Below are 16,268 nucleotides of genomic sequence, written 5' to 3'. Positions count from 1 at the left end.
GAGGGATTTTAGAGTGAGAGTATTTCACTCCCTATTTTTTAAAGTGGGAAATAAAATTATTCTTTAGGGAGTAAAACGGTAAGTCCATTTCCAATAGGAGTATTTATCAAGAGTAAAACTATGTTTTAAATGTAAAAATGAAATGCTTTTTAATAAATATTTATTTTCACAGTTGTTCATGCAAATTAAAAGATACATTTGTAACTTTTTAGATCAGGCAGTAAAAAATAGTAGCACACTTTCATGTGGCACTATGCACACTTCTGATCCAGACTTATCCATGGAGCTCTGAGGGTGAACACAGAATGATAGGCCTCTATGTGTCTATTTCCTTTTTGTCCTGGAAGTATTTTTACTCCCTAGGTTTCTCGGAATATTTCTCTATTTTTAGGGAGTAAAAGTGACTGATATACCGCATATCTGTACGGCTGCTGATTGAGCAGTATTAGACGTACATGTGTGCAATTTGGGGTACTTTATTCTACATGTAACTCAGGGCTGCATTTGTCCAGAAAGTATATGTTGTGAATTTTTCGCTTCTGATTAGTGACGGCTCAAATGGGTTTATTTTGTTATAAATATTACAAATTAGACTATGCTAATGTTTTAAGCTCCTGCTTTTTCACTCCTCGAATTGATTGCAGGCTTTCACTCAGGACTCCCAGTGAGTTTGTGACCGGGGAGTAACATGAGAATGGCAGCTATTCACTAGCTCTATTACAATGACATAAAATAATACTTGGCACCTCTGCTTTTTTCAACAGGGAATGAGCTGCCATGCTGGGGAGAAGAGAATACATCAGAGATCCCCTACTGGGGAACACCGTTCAAGTGCTCAGAGTGTGGGAAAAGCTTCACACTGAGCTCAAATCTGTACAAGCATGAGAGGCTGCATACCGGGCATCGACCATAGCAGTGTACAGAGTGTGGGAAAAGCTTCAGTCAAAGCTCACACCTGTACTTTCACTTGATGATCCATACTGGAGCGCGACCGCACCAATGCTCAGAGTGTGAAAAAAGCTTCATTTACTCGTCTGCTCTGAAAATCCATCAAAAGACCCATACTGGGGTGAGGTTGTGTACATGCATGGAATGCGGTAAGCCCTTTGATAAGTTATCAGCCCTGAGGTGTCATCAGAGATCCCAGACCGGAGAGAAACCATACCAATGTACGGAGTGTGAAAAAAGCTTTAGTGTCTCTTCAAACCTGAAGAAGCATCAAAGGACACATGCTGGGGAGAAGCCACATCAATGCACAGAGTGCAAGAAAAGCTTCATTCAGTCCTCAGATCTGATCAAGCATCACAGGATTCATACAGGGGAGAAACCATACCAATGTACAGAGTGTGAAAAAAGCTTTAGTGTCCCCTCAAGCCTGAAGCAGCATCAAAGGACCCATATAGGGGAGAAGCCACATCAATGCACAGAGTTCAAGAAAAGCTTAATTCAGTTCTCAACTCTGATAAAGCATGAAAGGATTCATACAGTGGGGAAACCCTATGAATGCACAGAGTGCGAAATGAGCTTCAGTGTCTTCTCAAACCTGAAGCAGCACCAAAGGATTCATACAGGGGAAAAATGCTTTGAGTGTACAGAGTGCAAAAAACGCTTCACTCAGAACTCATCTCTAAATAATCATCAAAGGATTCATACAGGGGTGAAACTATATGAATTTACAGCGTGCAAGAGAAGCTTCACTCAGAACTCTTCTCTAATTAATCATCTAAGGATTCATACAGGGGAGAAACCATATGAATGCACAGAGTGCTTCACTGAGAACTCATCTCTGATCAAGCATCAAAGGATTCATACAGGGGAGAAACCATATGAATGTACAGAGTGCAAGAAAGGCTTCAGCGATTCCTCATCCCTGATCAAGCATCAAAGGATTCATACAGGGGGGAAACCATATGCATGCACAGAGTGCAAGAAAAGCTTTAGGTACTCCCCAAGCCTGAGGCATCATCAAAGAACCCATACAGGGGAGAAATCATAGCAATGCACAAAGTGCAAAAAATGCTTTAGGTACTGAAGCCTGAGGCAGCATCGAAGGACCAATGCAGGGGAGAAGCCCCATCAATGCTTGAGTGAAAGAACAGCTTCAGTCATGCCTCAGATCTGAAAATCCATCGAAGGACCCATACTCTGGAGAAGCTCTGTGAATAAACAGAGTACAAGAAACACTTGACAAATTCTCTGTCCTAAGCACCCATCGAACAGTCCATTCTGGGGAGAAGGTGCATGGAGTGTGGTAACCGTTTCAATGTGGTATGAGTCGTGAGACGACACCACTGATCACAAAGGAGGTGTTTGACCCGAGATAGTTGCAATCGTGTAGACAATAAACCTGCTCTGGCGTTGGTCCTCTGTGTAATATCCAACCACAGTACCTAGCTAAAGGTATCCTTGCACAAAAGGTATCCTTGCAGGGTTGAACACTGTGCACAGAGTCATGACGGTTAAAAGAAGCTGATTTGCCATTACTTCTAGCGCAGAATATTATCCCAGAGCCCCACTAGCGGAGCTCAGGATACGTTCAGTCTGCATGCATCGACACAACCGTAAAGCTATCTTGCATTGTTGCTCTCTCGCAACTAACCTAACTCACCCACCCCCTCCTCTTTCAAATCTGCCAGAGTGCTTTGACACTATGCCAACAAAAGCAGTGTGTAGTGGAAATGACAAGAATATAACATTAAACACTGGTTTTAGGTTCCTCCCTATCTTGGAATATATGAAAACATGCCCAGAACTAGGAGATACTAACCCCGGGTGAAAAATAATGGGAAACAAAGATAAAATAAAGAAAGCAAATATCAGAGACAGCCTAACCAAAAAAACTATGCAAGACATTAAACCCAGAGAAAATACGGTAAGTGGCTCCACGAGTACACTGAAATATACATCATTCTACTGAAGAAACAGCAGCTGAGGAGGATTTGGTACATGACTGGTAATAAAAGTAAAAATCATAATGATGGCAGGGAAAGCATGGTGAATACCAGACACAATTGTTTACAAGGATAAGAGAGAATGCAAAATCAGATATTGCAATTCTGCCAAGAAAATACATATCCATGAATACATAACATAGTCACAAGAGTAAACCCAGGGCTGGAGACCAACCCCACCGTTATGCCTTTTACATAAATAAAATCAGAATTACCACACATGCAATTCCAATTCCTCAGGAGGTATTTCAGGGTTTAGAACTGAGTGCACGTTTACAGCTGCTAGTGTGGTAAAAAAAGGTGCACATCTGATCAAATTACCACATGCAGTAAAACTATTACCTATGATGAATTCACATATCACAGGCTGGCATATGGGATATTAGGGACTGTGTGGGCTGGCGATCACTGCTGCTCTGTGATATCCGCCCCAGTGGTGGTAAATTAGGTTTTCCGCAGAGCCCCCATCTTCTTCCCAGCCTGCACATTTCTCTCAAATCCATAGATTCCAGGAGAGAGAGATGGGGGGAGTCCAGACCCAAAAAAGAGCAAAGGAAAGGGCAGTTCACTTCCCAGAGCTTTACCGCAAGCGTACAGAAGACCATGCCCAAGAAGACAAACATTTACATGCGATCCACACCCAGACCCCCGAACGGCAATTGTCAGAGATTAGAACGTACTTTGAGAAACACTGGGGAGCTCTATGATGGGGCTCTTTCTATAGTTTCATGCCACTGATCCATGGACAAGATGAATATTCAAATTGGCTCATGTAGTACTCCTAATGCTATAGGAACACAAAGTGTGGAGACAAAGTTTGGTGGCTGTCTGTATCCTGTGGCCTCCGGTCAACGTTGGTATCAATACGTGTGCTGACTACAAATAACAGGTACATGTGGGGGAGCGGCAAAGAGAACTCTGGTATATGATTAATTAATGAAATGTCTCCTTGGTAATTAGAAATGATTTGCCGATGTACGTCTGTGCTAACCATAATTCATGATAGTTAATATGCCCATTTCATATAACCTACGCAGCACTAAGCACATGATGAACATTACAGTGAGAAGCAGTGGAAGCTGCCTCATAAATGTCGCTCACAACAGGTCTAATTGTGGCAGCAAAGGTCAAATTCCAGCATACCTTCCTGCAGCTAGAGTATAGCAGTGGTTCCTTGTAGAATAACATAGACTTAGGAACCATTAATGAACCTGCTGATTTCACTCCAATTGATAACAACTCGTTATTGGAGTTATACCGTAGCCTTCAATGAGACATGCTAGCCATTACAGAAACTTGGCTACACCAAGCTTCCGGGCAAGCCCTCTCCCTAGGGATCACTGACAGCTTCAATATCCTGAGAAGTGACAGGTCGATGCCAGAGGAGGGTGGGGGTGTGCTCTAATCTTTAGAGACACCCTACCTATAAGACCCATCTCCACAACCAGGGCGGACAACTACGAGATGCTCTCAACTAAAGTCACTTCTTCACCGACTGACTCCCTGAGTATCCACATTATCTATCGCCCGCCTGGCCCTGTGGGCTCCTTTGACGAAGACGTCCTACTATCTATAGGAAGTAGCCTTAAGCCGTCCTCTAGATGAATTATACTAGGGGACTTCAATCTCAGTCTCAATGACCCGATGGACCATCATGCCACCTCTTTGTCAAACACGCTCACTGACCTGGGATTTATTCACTGCATTAGTGCCCTAGACACAACAAAGGTAGGACACTGGACTGGGTAACTGACCTCAATACCCAAGTACACATCTCAGCCAAGAGCGCTTGGCCTTGGTCAGATAACCACATCCTCTCCTTCACCTTCTGACCATCCAAGACTCCCGTGCCTACATCCCAGACCCTTCCACCCAAGTGGACGCATAGTGCCCGAATGATGACCAAAGAAACTATCACCTCCCATTTTACGCCTCTCTGCCAGGATTATACCGCCTCTGCAGACCCGAAGATACTAGCAGACCTCTATTCTGCCACTCTGACCAAAGCAGTGAACACTGTAGCCCCATTGACCCTGCCAAAAGCTAAACCTATCGCCCACATCAACGCCCAGTTCACCCCAGGCCCCCAGGTCCTACACGCCAACAAACTTCAATTACAAGCTGCTTGGAAAAAAACACTGGATATGACTTCTAGATCCGCATTCAAGATCACCAAAAGAATAAAAACTAGCCATTATAGCTGTCAAAACATCAGCTTATAATACCAGAATCACGAATGTCACTGCCAATTCCCAGGAAATCTTCTGCATCCTTTGAGAACTGGAAGTCCCAGCTGCCCCTCCATCCACTATCAAGAAAGATGAGCTGTGGTGCTCCAGCATCCATATTGTCATGAAAGCCAACGTGCATCTACTACAGGAGAATATTTTGCTGAAACAAAATCTCATCAAATCCAAGGCACTTACCACTTGCACCCCCACATCCCTACTAGTCAGGCTTCCCCATCATTCCACTTCAGCGAGATCTCTGTTGTAAACCTTATGCGTGAGCTGAAACCATCGAAATGCAAAGGCGATAACTGCCCAGCATCCAGTATCAAAGACTGCTCGGACACTAGGTTCATTAATTCCTCCTTTTCAGCGAACTGTGTTCCCACCAGTCTGAAAGAAGCTTGGGTCCGTCCGCTTTTCAAAAAAACAAACTTAGACCTTGCTGTCTCGAACAACTACAGCACGATCACTACAGTGCCATTCCTGTTAAAGATTCTTGACAGAGCAGCCTACAACCAAATACAACCCTTCCTGGAATCTAACCATATCCTTGGTAAGCACCAACTTGTTTTCCAACTAGGTCATGGAGCATAATCTGCTCTATTAGACTTGAAAAATCAACTGGATAATTTCAGAGATGAAGGAAAAACAGACCTCCTCCTTTTCCTTGACCTATCAGCTGCCTTCGACCTAGTAGACCACCTGGTGCCGCTGTGCCATCACCTCACTACAGCAGCACATTTCTCCCAAGAAGCCATGACCTGGGTTGCATCATTCCTAGAAGGAAGATCCATGAGAGTCTTCTCGGACCAGGCTAGCGACCCACCAGAACCCATCCCCTGCAGTGTCCCACAAGGATCTTGTGTTTTCCCCACCCTCTACAATATTTTCATCAGACCCCTCTTTGACTTACTGGACGACCTCAGGATAGTCAATATCAACTATGCCGATGACACACAAATCCAGCTTCCCCTGTCGGGGTCACATGAAGAAGTTACCACAATGATCAACAAAATCTACCTCACCATCCAGAATTGGATGGCTATGAACAACTTATGCCTAAACGATAAGATGGAAATCCTGACAGTGAGGTCACCGGCAATGCTGAAATAACATTCCCCCTCTTATTCATCGTTCTCGATTGACAGTAATAAAATATCAGTCTCAGCATCCGTGAAAACTCTGGGAGTGTACCTTGCTGCTTCTCTCTCCCTGACACAACAAGTCAGGGCAATCGCCTCGTCAGCAGCATGCATAGCTAAACTTCTCAACGCAGCTGGGCAATTCCTCACATCAGCTAGCTGTCTATCCATTTCAAGATCGATAACTGGAGCAAAACTTCACTATTGCAATGCCCTTTTTGCAGGAACTTCCAAAAAGAACATAAGCAAAATGCATGTAATCCAGAATAATGCACTACGCTCAGCACTTAACATCTCCAAAAGAGACCATATCTCAGCAACAAGAAAGGCTGCGCTTGGCTGCGCTTGGCTGCCTTTCCAGGAAAGGATTAACTTCATGATCCTCACCATCACCCACAAATGCCTCCTAAACGCATCACCTGGATACTTATCCCCAGAAATTGTCGGTCAACTCCTCCCGACCGGTCAGAGCCTCCCACGCCCACTGAATCGCACCACCGAAATTCAAACGCATCAGAGGAGGGACAAGCTACCCCTCCATAGCAGCATCTCAGTGGAACGCCCTTCCTCTCTCGCTAAGAGCAGAACATTCTCATGGGGCGTTCAGGGAAACCCTAAAAACGTGTCTCTTCGTCTAAACTCTGACACAATATTAAGGGTTCACTTCCTCAAGTACATGTACCAAGTAACTGGTCACAACAGCGCCTTGATACCCTCGGGTTTAGGCACTTTACAAATGCAAATAAATAAATACAAATAAAAAAATGACAGGGAATGGGAGGCTGCACACAAGGAAGCCTGTGATGAGGAATTAGAAAGGTTGCAACACTCTACAATGAAAAACAGCCTTGCTGCCACATGATTGGCTGAGCTAGATGCCAATGACAAAGATAGCATTCACACTTCCACCCCAACAAATCTGAATTCAGCCTCGCCGGTTACTTTGGATTTCAAACAAAAGGTCCTCCTTAAAATCTACCAAGAACTCTATAATAAACAAACAAAAGAAACAGATTGTATCAGAGAGCATTGATTTAGAATAAAAGTTGAATGTGGGGCACATGGAGCAAGAAAGCTATTTGTGAATGGTAATGAGGAGGAAACTCATTCATCATAATTGGCAAATTCTTGGCTAAGGAGGATAGTCCGATGAGCTTGGCAAGGCATAAAAGAACTCCAATATTGGAAATTCGATGATTGGAGAAGGTGAGGAGAGAGTAATGGACAAAAAGGAAAAGAAAATTAAGATAAAAGCGCCAAAAGGGAAAAGAGGAAGCAAATTAATAAGAAAAGGAAAGCATCCTTGATCCGGTCTATTGATGCTGAGAAATACATATTGAAAGAAACAAATGATGGGTTTAATTTGGTGACTAAAATAAACACTGAACCTAAGAAGCCGAAGATTAAAGGGCAACGCCTGGACAAGTGTGTGAGGATTGATAAATGGCCCTGCATACCACAATCGGTACCGATACCCTGTGTATCTGGCAGTGGAAGGCAGGATGATATCACTAATTCAGGTGATATACAAAAAGAGGCCGCCACAAACCTCTTGAGTCCATGGAGATAATATCGGGAAACTATCTGAGAAACAATGAAGACAACCTCTTCTATCAAGCATCAAGTGCGAAAGAACTGAACAAGGATGTGATACACACAGCCATATCACTCACTTTCAAAATACAATAGTTGGTCAACACTAAAGGTAGCTCACCACTAAGCTGATCCATAATTATGACATCATTGCACATGGCCTCTATCCTTAGAGTAATTAAGTTGAGTGATATTGAATACATGCAATTCACAGAAACCTGTGTCTGTACAGCCACGTATGCTTATTGCTGTTCCAAACATAGTGTGAATTTCACTATGGATCAGGCAGATCATGTGCTAAACATGGGGTTTGATATTGTCAAGCGTGAGGTGTAATCATCTGATACAGGAACGAGGGGAGGAGTGAGACAGGCTAAGCTGATCATCTCTTGCAATGAGGAAGGTAGAAAAGTGTCCATGACAAAGGGTAAGAAATGACTTGCGCTAATCAATGGAGAATTAAACCTGTGGGCATGGCTCCGGGCGACGTCGCAACCAGTGCAACTAAAGGGACCTTAACAGATGCCTGTGCAGTAGTGAAACCCGTTCCTGGAATACGCAGGGCCATAGCCACTTCAGTAATGACCAAAGTGGAATGGAAGATGTTCAAAACAATGATCTTATTGTGCTACAAGAGACTGTAATTGACGGATACTCTGTTATATGTATATCTGCATCAAGGGGAAATATCGCGTGGACAAGTGATTGGAGCCGTTAACAATCTACCTTTGAGTGAATTTAGGGGTAGTAAGTAAATCTCTCTCCCGTTGGCTGGGACGGTTGTGGGTGTCTATGGCAAGAAGTGTACTATGTGTTAACATACATGACCCACCAGGTGGCCTAGAATCTGAGACTACTATGAAATGTCTTACTGATTTAGTAGCAGAATAGTCATGTGCATATGAGTACGCAGCAGTTGTGGTTGGGGAGCTACAAATGCCTCTTGCCGTTCGGCAGAGGAAATGGATATGAGTAAATATGATAGTACTGTGGTGCTTAGGCCTGTGCTCTTTTCACATCCTAAAAATAATAGTCAAGGAAAGAAATGGTTGCAAAGTATGAAAGGAATTATAGTATATATGTACAATGGAAGTACATATGGGGATAGTCCAGAAAATCATAACTGGTATATGGGATCTAAATATAGTACTGTTGACTGTTTGTTAACAGACCTGTCATTAATGGTTAGACAAAGGTGGTTTAAACCTGTTAAATCCAGTGATGCTGTGATGCTCCATTTGACTTGAGACACTACTATGCCGCAAAAGATATTCACCAAAAAAGAGCCTATTGAATGCAATGTAACATGTACTCGCATTGGATGGTTCAGGCAAATATTTCACTAGCAGGACATTAAAAAATAATGATGAAAAAAGTTCTGGCATTTGAACAGATTTAGAGAGTGTTCAGATAACCTTTTAATTGACCCTATACCAGAATAAAAGGTCAGACTATATTAAGGAGAAATATAATAAGCATAGAGTTAACTTGATACCTCAAGGTGACCTGGGTGGTAAGTGATGTAGTTACTCTCAAACTGCAGAGGACATCTACAATATCATTAAAGCTGATTAGCAAATATAGTATTGAAGAAAGAACCGGTATTGTGGTTGCAGCTTCTGCATCATCTATTTACTAAAATAACTGAGAATTATAACATGGGTCTAAGGAACTCTCTGACTGCTAATTGTGAATACTCCAATGCCAACTACCTAAAAAGAAATCAGGAGAAGACACAAATTATGGCTTTTGGTAAGAACAACATTAAACAAGAGGAACCTTGGAATCAATGCAGTATCCATTGAACAAGTCAGAAATGTTGTATATGTGTACGTCCTCCTTTTAACACTGAAAGGGATTATGTGATGAAGAATTGAATCATTTATTAGGTGACATCCAAAGTAGTTTGTATTCAAAATGTTATCCGACACACTGGAGGGTATTCACTAGAAGGTGCCCTAAGCAGCATCTTGTCCCGGCAATAACATCTGGTCTATATGGCGGATATGTAGTGGATTACAGGCGGATGGATAGACTGGAGGATACGCTTTGGAGACCGATACCTGGCCTCCCCTGTTGCACATCTTACAGACTTGAATGCGGCTTCACCTCTCTGTCTACCTTGCTGGACATGAGAAGCACAACACTGTTCACACGTATGCATATTTCCTATGATAATACAATGATCTACATTTTAGGAAAGGTTTGACGAGATAAATCAAGCAAAGAGAGTTTTCACATTTATTAAAAAAATTCTATAAAAAGATAGGATGGAATATGGAGTTGTCGTTAGAATTCGAAGTGATAATAAAGCAAATTATTGATAAAGCAAGAACATGGGACTGGTGTTCCAATATCACACGCATTCCTGTAAAAATTCTTTAGCTGACTTTGCTAGACAAGTGTTTCACAGTTTGCAGCTACAGAGCTATTTGACACAATTCCCTTCACTAAAATTGCTAAGACTATTTACGTTGTTACAGTTTAATGTATTGTTCTAATTAAATACTTGGGCAAGAAGAGGTGTGCCATGAGAGAGAAGATTGTTTATGATATGTTGAGGGACATATACACTAACGAGTACACAGTAATTTTTAACTAAATGCCCTCGTTTATATTTTTTATGTATGAAATATTTAATTGGATGTGTATCCCACATTTTTATGCTTGGACTAATATATTCTGTTCTTATTTTATATCCGGAAGATCAGTGTAGTTGACTACTGTAATGATGGACTACGATTGTAACCCTTTTAGAATGAATGGAATTAACTTCTCTTTTTAAAAATCTTTTAGGATGGGATGTTACATACATTTTAGCTTTATTTTATTTTGTTATAGAATGTTTATTACTTTTAAGTGTCATTTTTTGTCATGTACAGTTGACAGTTTATATCTAATTAAATCACAGATAAATAAAACAAAGTAGTGCTTCTAGAGAGGAGGTCCTAACCATACTTAGCAGATGATAGGTGCCAACCACCAACTAGCCTGCGGGGTCCCCAATAGTGTCATAAGAGCCCTATTGGTCCCACAGCCCTGAATAGGAATGAGGGCTCTACTTAGACCGAGTTGAGAGAGTTTGGATGGCAGTTAAAGGCACAGGTGTGCAGAGTGAACATAGCAAGTCAAGAGTGGAGGATGAAGGAGGAGTGGGAAAGAGTGAAGGAGGAGGAGGAGGAGTAGAACAATAGCATTAGGACAAACTTGGAATAAGAGGACAACTAGCAAGGAAGGAAGAGAACAAGAATGCCCGGGAAATGCTGGTATTGGGGAGAGCTAGAGAAAGATGATGACGGGGAATCGGGAAGGAACATCAGAGAAAAGCTGGGAGGTGGAGGTAAGCGAGAGAGAGGGAAGTGGAGTGGAGAGAACATCAGGGGAAGATTGGAATTGGAGAAGAGAGAGGAGGAAGAGAGAATGATACAGTGCTGCAGGAGGCAAGCGATTGCAAAACAGAGTGCCAGGACAAAGAGCAAAACAAAAAAAACTAATTAGACAGGCCGTGATGTATGCCAATAGCGCCCTGCATCACTTACAAAATGTGTGTATTGTGCATGAAAACGACATGGGTTTAACTGAAATTAAGTCTGTAGTCATATCTAGTGAACAACAATAAAATAGTAAAGGGGTGAGAATAGAAATGACAAAGAAGGGAGATCAACAAAGGATAAAAACGAGGTGTGAGCAAAATGAAAAAAGCTCACGCCACAGTGGGCCATCAGTGTGTGATGCAAAATGATGTCATTGAGACGAGCAAAGTGAAATTGACCAATGACATCTGAAGTTATTTGGTTGGGTCAGGAAATTAGTGTGAGCAAGGACGGGTGTCTCTTGGAACCTCTAGTGAAGTAGCTGTGTGTGAGTAACGCAAAAAGAAAAAGCAAACAGTGCATGCAGGAATCAAAGATTGTGTGCTAAAGGATTTACAATGTATCTTTCAGGGCACAAATAACGTGAAGGAAACGAATTGTGCACAAATGGATTGTGGAGATGTTGTGGTGATAACTGAAGATCACACCCAGCATACTCATGTCACTACAACATACTACTCTGACTACATACTCATGTCAGACAGCAACCTATTTCTCCAAATCAGCCATCACATGGATACAATCGTTCCTAATCAAAAGGACCATGCGAGTCTTCTCGCAAACCGCGGCAACTGTCCCCATACCTATCATCTGCGGTGTGCCACAAGGGTCTTGCATCTCGCCCACTTTGTATAACATCTTTACAAAGCTGCTGTTGGATAAACTGGATTGTCTGGGTGTCACCTACACCAGCTATGCAGATGACACCCAGATACTCCTACCCCCTTACAGGCATATACGTCCATGGCATCTGCCTGAATGATGATAAAACGGAACTACTGCTAGTAGGCTCCATAACCAACCTAAACAAACTAAGCCCCAACTATAACTCATTTAACATAGATGGGAACAACATTCCAATCACCAAAGCAGTAAAAACGCTTGGCTTCTATTTTGACGCCTCCTCTAACCTCAGTAAACAAGTAAACATGACCGCCTCAACCACTGCCTGCCCAGGCAAACTGATAAGAGCCTGCAGACCTATGCTGTCTTCTGATACCTGCCTCACACTAGCCAGAGCTCTTATAGGCTCCAAACTGGACTATTGTAACGGGCTCTATTTAGGCACCAGCAAAACAGTAATTAACAAACTTCAGACCCTGTAAAACAATGCTTTTAGAGCTGCCTTAAATATACCCAGAAATGAGCATATCTCAGCAACTAGGAAACATCTCAAATGGCTCTCCGTAAACGAAATGATAAAGCTAAAAACCTTATGCCTCACCTGCAAAGCGCTGAACCACACAGCCCCCCCATACCTCACCGAAAAATTCACCTGGAGATCATCGACATGGATCACCAGATCCATAGATACCTTTTGCTTGGCGGTCCCTAGGTACAACCTAAAAAGATCAGGTGGTGCTAGTTTTCCGGTCCTGGCAGCCCAACTGTGGAACTCCCTCCCATCTAACATCAGGGCCATACAAGTATTCGACAACTTCAGGAGAAATGTTATCTCCTGGATACTTAGAACTAAATAACTACTGTGTGCTACTTGTACGTAGCCAAATACCTATCTGCACTTGACTTTTGTCCACAGATGTATGTACTTTACCCTTTTCCAACCTGTTTTCCGTTCAATGTATTTACTTTACCCACTGCCAACCGTCTACACATTTGAATGTATGTACCCATGCAGTACAAACTGTTTTCCATGCTCATGTAACTGTACTCTAAAGCACCCATATACCCCTGGGTCAGGCGCGCTATATAAATAAAATAAACAAACAAACAAAGTAGCGCTCAGGATACACTGCTACACCACATAATACTGAGAGGTCTGCTGCAGATAACCGATTAGAAAGAGTAAAAGTATTACAATTGTCACCAATACGTGCGACCGAATGGCATCCTCCCTTAAACAGGGCAGTGGTGTTGAGAGCGCTACACTGTGTTGTTCCACTTAGAGGAATAACTGCAGAAGATATCAGGATAGTAGACCAATTAGTAGATGAAAGCATGATAATCTGTAATATTTGGTTCATATCCGAATCAACACTGTAATATATAATGAAAAATGAAGATGACCTCTTTAGACATCGATACAAATGTAAGACCGCAGATATGAACGCAGTGAAAAACATTATGAGGCCTGTAGAGATGCCTTGTGAGGTCAGTCATGCTGAGTCCAAAACAAGAGAATTGATCAGAAGAAAAAACAGAATGACAGAGAGTCCAGAGCAAATTCAAAGAAGTGAACGCGATGTAATAGCAATGCCTTGGAAAAGAATGATGGGTATTGGCAAAGTCTGCCCAATGTCTTTAAAGCACACTTTGCTCAGACATTACGATGACATGAGTCTGTTTTGTTCATGGAACACTCGGTGGTTTGCACATCTCTCAGCTGCTGGTGGTTTGCTAGAGTATATCCATCTGTTTTGCCCGGTAGCACTACAAGAAACCTGGATGACGGAGACGTGTGAGATAGACGATCGAAGTACGCCTCAAACTTTGGCTACTAAAGGCCCCATTGGGAGACTTCAAGAAGGTCTATTAATCTCTGTTCGCCACCCATGACAAATAGTTGAATCCAATAGTGCAACCCCATGATACAACAGGTCAAGATAACCTCTGTCCTCCTGGAGAATAGTCTGTTGGTAATCATTCGTGCAGTGGCCAAGAAAGGCAATGTTGCTGCAGTAAAAGTCCTGTTAGCAAATCATGAGCCTCGTCTTCTGATTTGGGTTGTTGGGGATATTAATGCTAAGTTGGGCACATATGTGGAGGGCTTTGCAGGTGTACGTGAGTCTGCTGAATGTGATGGTAATGCATGTAACCCGCAAGGTAAAGCATGGGCAGCTATGTTCCATGCCTTTAATCTAGTCAAGCTTAATGGACAGCGTCACGGAGACGCACATAAAGCTTTCCCACCGATAAGTGGAAAGAATGCTTCTACTATCGGTGATGTATTTGTCAATCAGAAACCCATGAGGCTTGTAGAAGATATGGCCATATTGATACGAGAGGAGAATGTCCACATACCAATATGTGTGAGGTTAATCACTAGTGTGGGCAGAGATCAACATGACTCTAATGGTGATATATATCTGAATAATGGTGGGAATAGAATACAATGGGCCTCATTGCGAGTATGGAGGGAATCATGGCGCTATTAGCGCCATGATTACCTCCATTACCGGTACCGTGTCCGCCCTGGTTCAATGGGGACTTACCGGTCCATTCCGACCCTGGAAGGACCGGTAAGTCCCCATTGAACATTCCAATCCCCATTCTCATTTGAGCCCCCATAGGGCTCAATGGGAATGGGGAGGGTGCTAATAACGGTGACCGTAAATTACGGTACCGTTATTAGCTCTAAAGTCCCTTTGCGGCCCCGTCCATAACGCCTGGTAAAAGTAGGCGTTAAGGACGGGGCCGCAAAGGGACCTCGTAGTAGGGCGGTAAGGGATTACCGGCACCGGTCTCGTTAACGGTGCCCGGTATCCCTTACCGCCCTACTCGGAATGAGGCCCAATGGCACAAAACTAGTTTAGACAAGGCTAGGTTGGTTGCAGAGATAGAGCTAAAGCAGTATTCACATAAATGGGGAACCGGATGGGAATATTTTGGGCCCGATGCGCTATTGGAATTTGCGGCGTTGATATATAATATGAAGGATGTGACTAAGCAAGCACGCAAGATCAAGAGCCCGAGTAGAAGATGGGATGTAGGCCATAGGAAAGAGCACTGCCATGCACTGCAATGATTCCAGAATACAAGTAGCGCAACGGAAACTCTGGCATGGGATTATAGAGATATATTCTGCTGCAGTGAGTGAAAGTATATCTGCTGACATAATTAAGCCAATAAAAGCCCTGCAAACAGCGTATCGGAGATGGCTGCACGTGCACAGTGAGAGCTGTGACCAGGATGTATGGATGCAGCCAACATACCGTGCTAAGGATAATAACAATACAGGTGTCTGGTTAGTAATCAGGGGGACAGTGAAGAAAGATCTCCCCATGAATAGTACTCATAGAGGTAACACACTTGCATCTGTATTACCATTGGACTCTGATGTTTTATTTATTTATTTACTTTTATTTCTTTTGGATTTGTAGAGCGCACCACAGCCCACAGGCATCGAGGCGCTATAAGGGATACTTAAGAAGGCTTGCTTGAGGGTTACAATAAGCGGCCCACGAATAAGGCTTAAAACAGTTGCTTACATGGTTATATTAAATAGTACTGTATACTGCATAGCATATTAGGGCAACATGGAAATGCAAATCCTCAGTGGTAGATACCATGAAAATCCTTGAGAAGTTTCATGCTTCTCGAGCAGCTGGACCAGATGGTACATGTAATGGTCTAGTGAGTATGTCTCCCGGTCACTGGGCCCAAGCTTCTGGAAATGTGGTCAAGTCCCTACCTCATGGAGAGAAAGCAACATCTTACCTGTATACAAGAAAGGCTGCTGGACAGATCTGCCTAATTATCCAATGTTAACGATGTTAGTCATACCAGCTAAAATATTTGCTAGAGTACTACTAATCGAACTAAACTAATGGATAGCTGACAGTAAGATACTACCACCGAACCGAATTAGTTTTAGAGCTCAATCAGGAACTGTCCATAACCTGGTAATACTGGGATCGGCCATTGAATATGCCTAGACCAGACAACATCTGCCAGTATATGGAGCATATATAGATTTCAGTGCGGCCTTTGCCACAGTCATGAGGGATGAACTATGGACCAAACTGGTTGCCTGGAACATTCCTCATGGTCTGTTAACCATGATTATGCTGTTGCATT

General features: G+C 42.8%; 1 protein-coding gene across 1 annotated transcript; it reads left to right on the top strand.

Annotated features, from left to right (window-relative positions):
- Positions 1-822: 822 nt before the first annotated feature.
- LOC138489447 (zinc finger protein 436-like) lies at positions 823-3,993 on the top strand. Its single transcript, XM_069617170.1, has one exon. It carries the CDS (start codon positions 971-973, stop codon positions 1,994-1,996), a length of 1,026 nt encoding a protein of 341 aa, XP_069473271.1. The 5' UTR covers positions 823-970; the 3' UTR covers positions 1,997-3,993.
- Positions 3,994-16,268: the final 12,275 nt, after the last annotated feature.

Source organism: Ambystoma mexicanum, chromosome 9 (genome assembly GCF_040938575.1).
Source record: "Ambystoma mexicanum isolate Mex_15411 chromosome 9, UKY_AmexF1_1, whole genome shotgun sequence".
Taxonomy (NCBI): Eukaryota; Metazoa; Chordata; class Amphibia; order Caudata; family Ambystomatidae; genus Ambystoma; species Ambystoma mexicanum.
This window is presented reverse-complemented; position numbering and strand designations above follow the sequence as displayed.